Below are 6,000 nucleotides of genomic sequence, written 5' to 3'. Positions count from 1 at the left end.
GGACATAAAGTTCCAAAGGTGTCCCTCCGGATATCTACCAAAGACAAAGGTTAATCACCAAAGACACCTTTAGACTCTTACCAAGCCAGAGATGGTAAGAGACATAGCAAAGTTCACTAGCTGAACTGTGTCTACCTTTAGTCTCCTGAATGTTTGCTTTCCCAGTTTGTCACCTTTGGAAACCTAAAACTGTTTTCCTCTGTCATTCTCCACAATCTATTTTTTTTTGACAAAGATGCTATAAAAGGCTAATTCTAAACCCTTCCTAAGTTACTCTTCTCCAAGTTTCTCCCATATATACATGAGATATACAGTTGATCTGCTTTTCTCTTGGTGTAGGCTTTGTTAAGGGGTCCCACTGCAGAACAGGAAAAGTTTTTCCCCTCCACTACACGCCTAAGGAGGACTTCAGGCTCCAAAGGCTGATTCGGTGTGCTTGTTTTTGAGATGCTGGGGAGGGATCCGGTGCCTGTTGCAAGCTCCAAGTGAGCTTCTGCCCTGCGAAGTGGGGTTAGTTCTTCAGCTCCCCACTTTATTGACTCCATTCGGATCATGCACCCTTTCCCAGCTAAGAGGATGCTGTGAGATCTGGTTTTCTTTTTTTTTTTTTTTTTTTTGGGGGGGGGGGTTACCAGGGATTGAACTCAGGGGCACTCGACCACTGCTGCCACATCCCCAGCACTATTTTGTATTTTATTTAGAGACAGGATCTCACTGAGCTGCTAAGAGCCTCCCGGTTGCTGGGGCTGGCTTTGAACTCTTGATCTTCCTGACTCAGCCTCCGGAGCAGCTGGGGTTAGAGGCGTGATAAGACCTGGCTTTCTGAGGTGCATTCCTGGCCTCAGTGGCACCACTGAACTTGTCCCACGTCTCCTCAGCAAAGGGTGACTGCGGGGCTTCACTCGCACGCCTTGGTGGCGCGCGGCCGTCCTGGCCCGAGAGACGCGGGGTACTCCCCGCCGCTCCAGGTTCCGCGCCAGGGCTGGGCCGGCGGTGGGTTTTTGGGCACCTGCCTCTACCAGGAGCCGGTCCCTCGGCCTCGGGGCCTGGGACGGCAGCCAGGGCGCGTGGGGGTCTTAGAAGTGCAAGTTTCTCTCAGACGGCTCTGCGGCTCGGGGCGTCTTTACTTAGGGGTTCGGAGCCGGCGCGCGGGTGTCCGCCCGTAGTGCCAGCCACAGCAGAGGCTGGGCCGCAAGTTCGAGGCCAGCCCTGTCTCAAAATTTAAAAAGGGCCGAGGATGCAGCTCAGCGGTACGGCGCCCCGAGTTCAGTCCCCAGTCCCCCCACCCCGTCGCTCCAACAGGATTTAGGGCACAGCGTCAAAGAAAAGCGTTGCCATCAGCAAAAAAGAAAAAAAAATAATAAGCAGGAAAAGGAGCTGGACTGACATCTAAGGCTCCTCCATCCCTAACTTTTCCCAGAGCCGACTCTGAGGACTCCTGGGGCTCCGCCTTTCGAGCCCCCGCGCCAGGACGCGTACTCAGTTCGCTAGCGGACTCTGGGAGGCCCGGGCACGCCCGCTCGAGTGACACGCGGCGCCTTCCGTTGCCCGTCTCCAAGATGGCGGCGGCCCCGCCCCGGGCGAGCCGGCCCGCCCTCCTGCCCGGACGCGGGGCCGCGCCGCGCGCCCCCGCCGCCCCTCCCGCGCGAGCTCCACCCAGGTCGCAGGCAGCGCGGTCGGCGGCGGCTGTTTCCCGCCATTGTGCGAAGTGGAGGCTGGGGGTCCGCGCGCTGCACCTGCAGGTCGCCAGCGGCTCCTCCGCAGCCGCTGCTCTCGGAGGCCGGGTGGCCCGCGCCCCGCCGTGCGTGGGAGGGCGCGGGCGAGGAGCACAGAGCCCCTGACGAGGAGCTGGGCGCCGGCCGCTCGGCCCGCGGAGAGCCGCCGCCCGTGCCGCGCCGGCCCCGGCCCTCGGCGAGATGCCCTGCGGGGAGGACTGGCTCAGCCACCCGCTCGGGATCGTGCAGGGCTTCTTCGGTGAGTGGCGCGCCGGGGGCGGGCCGGGCGGGTCGCTGAGTTCGCCGGGGCGGGCCGGCCGCGCGGTCCCCACGAGGGACCCCGGAGCGCGCGTGGGGCCCCTGGCCTGGCCGGGACAGCCCTCTCCGGGCCGCGGCTGCAGGTGCCTCCCACCTGCCCGGCTCGCGGCGCGGGCGGGGAAGCGCGGCCGCCAGCACTTGCCGTGATTGACAGCCTGGCTCCCGCTCGGGGCCCAGCCCCGAGTGCCGCAGACTCGGGGAGGTCCTCGAGCCCGGGGAGGGCCCGCGGAGCTGTGGCGAAGGAAGCCACCCTGCCTGTGCGAGCCTCGCAGGATGTTTCAAAACTTCCGGTGTGTCGGGGAGTGCGGCCGCCTGGCACCGAAGTTGACGCTCACCTCTGGGTTACACCAGCCTCTCCTCCAGAGATCAGATTTAATGTTGTAGCTTCATTTTTCTGTTCAGATGACTTTACAACCCGTCTGGTCTTGTATGTGCTCCTGGGCCAGAGCTAGCAAGCAATGTTGAACTTCTTCCGTGAGTTTTTTACATAGAATGAGCTGAGAATGCTGCAGGCGAGCTCAGTAAATTTTAGTTGCAATTGCTGTTGCTACTTTTCAGCGAAGGTTACAGGAAGAAAAATGTAGATCCATTTCTCGTTGGCTGGGCCCTTTGATCCCCACCCCCTTCCCTAGCGTCTTTGCACTTAGGAATGGTGGATTCACAGTCAACCCGAAATCGCTGCTATATAGCAATACCTGATTCGTTTGTAGTTAATTTAGAGTTGGAGGGCCCTTGCCTATGTAAAACATGAGAAGGACTAGGGGTAGAGCTAGTACTTAGACAGTGCTCTGGGTTGAATAGATGCATCGTGGGAAAGTAAGACTACTAAGAAACTAAGTAGTCTCCTAACTGATGACATAAAATGTATTTCTTATAGGAGGGCTCTTAGTGCTCATCGACAACTTTATTCATATTATCTATAATTCTAACTAGTGTATGGTTTCTCAGACTGAAACCAAAGGCGGCAAATCCGAAGACTGCCTGGATAGACATCCAAATTATAGCCAGTGAACACTGATAACCAGATAAGAAATTAAAAACTGTATGTTAAAAGAAAACATGGAGAAGAGGTCTATCTCAATGGTAGATCATATGCCTACTATTCCAAGGCCTGGGTTCAGTCCCCATCAACTTGACACACAAAAGGCAGAATCACTATGTAGTTGGCCAGGGTTCTTTGAAAAGGGGATCTACATTCCTTCACTAAAACCTAGTAATTGAGCCAGGCTTGGTGATGCACAACTGTAATCCCAGCTACTCAGGAGACTGAGGCAGGAGGATTGCAAGTTCCAAACCAACCTAGACAACGTAGGGAGACCCTCAAGGATAAATAAAATGAAAAGGGCTGGGCTGTAGCTCAGTGGTAAAGCACTTGCCTAGCATGCATGAAGCCCTGGGTTCAATCCCTAGTACTGAAATAAATAAATTCTAGTAATTGATGTTAATAATAATGATTATTGGAACCACTAATTGGTGTCCAGAATAATGGCTCCAAAATGTTAAGTGAAGATTCAATTACAGTATTGGTTTAAAGGTATAGATACATAGCTAGATTTTAGAGAAAAATCCTTCTACAGTGAAAAGGTTTAATGCTTACAGCATTAAGTTCAAGATTCTGATATTAGAAAATTCATTTATGAGAAATACCCTGGCTCTTGGTGGATTAATAAGATGATTTTAAATTTGACACAGATTTGAATGTATTTGTGTCAGATTTTTGTTCCCTAAGTGTGTGATCCTAAGCATATTTGATCATGGTGCAGAAAGAATACAATTTAGTAATGAAATACTGGGTGTACAGTATTTTATAAATTTGGTGGATTGTTGTGGGAATGTAAACTTGGTTTTCCCCAGTCATGGCGGTTTTGTTGCTTCTGCTGCTGCAGTACTGGGGTTTGAACCCAGAACTGCTGTACCACTAAGCTACATTCTCAGCCCTTTTTATTTTTTGTTTTTGTTTAGCTAAATTGCCTTAAACTTGGAATCTTCCCATTTCAGCCTCCAGAGTAGCTGGTATTACTAGAATTATAGTTGTGTGCCACATTGTCTGGTTTGCTTGTTTTGGGTACTGGGTAATGAACCCAGGGGTACTTTACCACTAGCCACATCCTCATTCCTTTTTTATATTAGAGACTGGGTCTTGCTAAGTTGCTTAAGGCCTTAATAAGTTGTTGAGGCTGACTTTGGGGAGGGGGAGGGATATATCAGGGATTGAACTCAGGGCATTCACTTGACCATTGAGCCTCATGCCCAGCCCTATTTTGTATTAAGACAGGGTCTCACTGAGTTGCTTAGTACACCTCACTTTTGCTGAGGCTGGCTTTGAACTCTCCATCCTCCTTGCTCAGCCTCCTGAGCCACTAGAATTACAGGCGTGTCCTTCACACCTGGCTTGAAGCTGACTTTGAACTAGAAATCCTCCTGCCTCAGCCTCTGAGCCGCTAGGATTATAGGCGTGTGCCACTGCACCCAGCTTATTGTTCTTGTTGAACAGAAACTTAACATCATTTTCACTAAGCTTATCCAGCAATTCATGCACATTATTTACTCAAACTTATTTTCTTTTTGTAGATGTTCTTCAGTGAGTCCTCCAAATTAGTCTTCTAATTTGTGCTAGTTGCTTTTATAAGTTTGTTGCATAGATGTCATCCTTGGAATTCCACCACCACCACCCCCTTTGTATTCATGAGCTCATTCTGTTCTTCTTGGATCTCATATCTTCCTCGTCAGTGGATTCTTCTTTTAGATTTTAAAATATTCTTTTAAAAGTTGATGTGAGGGGCTGAGGTTGTAGCTGAGTAGAAGAGTGCTTGCCTTGCATGTGTGAGGCACTGGGTTCGATTCTCAGAACTGCATATAAACAAATAAATAAATAAAGGTCCATCAATAACTAATAAAATATTTTTTAAAAAAACATTGTGTGTGAGAAGTGGGTTGGGGCCATAGGTCAGTGGTAGCACCAAACAAACAAATAAATAAAAGCTATTTTTTAAAAAAGTTGATGTGAGAAGAGAACAAGAGGCACCTTACATATTGATAAAAGCCAATTCATCAGTAACATGTAGAGCTTAAAACAGCATGAAAATTGGCAGAAGTGAATGAAGAGATGGGCAAACCTGCAGTCACATTTGGGAATTTTACTACTCTTCTCTCAGTTCTTGAGAGACCCAGCAGATAAAGAATCAACAAGGATGTAGAATTGCAGATCATCAGCCAAGCAGATCTGCTTGACACTCGTCCATCTAACAACACCATAATGCAAGTCCAGTTAAAGTGTACCTGGAACCAGGTTCATCGCGATAATTTGTGTCCTGAATCATAAGCCAAATATCAGAAAAGTCCTGAAAGAGTAAGTCACAAAGTGTGCTCTTCTGCAGTATGAAAGTGGATTGGCAGTCAGTAATAGAAGGTAAAAGGAAAATTCAAACTTGTAGAATTAACACTTCTAAACAATCCATGAATCTAAAAGAAGTCTCTAGGGAAATTGTTAAGTATCATAAACTAAACAAAATGAAATCATGACAAATCAAAATATGTAAGCACAGCCAAAGAGGGTTTAGAGGCATTACATGTGTTAATTGGTAGAGAACAGTCTCATCAATAATCTAAGCTCCCACATATGAAACCAGAAATGGGCTAAAGTAAACTCAAATCAGACAAGGGAAAGGAAATAATAGAGCAGAAATCGAGAATTGACAACAGAAGAAAATGAATGAAACCTAAAGTTACTTATTCTCTCTTAGTTTTCTTATGAAATTTGTTAGTCACTTTTTTCTTTCTTATGAAACCAAAAGTTCTATATTTATTTTCTTTTTTTCTGTCTGAGGACCGAACTCGGGGCCTTTCACGTGCTAGGCAAGTGAAATTTTAGCTGAGCTAAATCCCCAACCCACCGTTTCTTTTTTTTTTTTTTTTTTTTTTTTGGTACTAGGGATTGAACTCAGGGGCACTAGACCACCGCGTCACA

The 6,000-nt window shown here is 48.5% G+C and overlaps 1 protein-coding gene across 2 annotated transcripts in view; it reads left to right on the top strand.

Moving 5' to 3' along the window:
* Positions 1-1,617: 1,617 nt before the first annotated feature.
* Positions 1,618-6,000, top strand: part of MCMBP (minichromosome maintenance complex binding protein) — a 38,821-nt gene continuing 34,438 nt past the window's right edge. For both annotated transcript variants that reach the window (XM_081268356.1, XM_081268355.1), the window contains exon 1: positions 1,618-1,974. In XM_081268356.1, coding sequence (XP_081124482.1) covers positions 1,917-1,974 — 58 coding nt within the window. In that variant the 5' untranslated portion in view covers positions 1,618-1,916. The remainder of the gene's footprint in view (positions 1,975-6,000) is intronic.

The sequence above is a fragment of the Spermophilus citellus genome, assembly GCF_964194105.1.
Source record: "Spermophilus citellus genome assembly, chromosome: 15".
Classification (NCBI taxonomy): Eukaryota; Metazoa; Chordata; class Mammalia; order Rodentia; family Sciuridae; genus Spermophilus; species Spermophilus citellus.
This window is presented reverse-complemented; position numbering and strand designations above follow the sequence as displayed.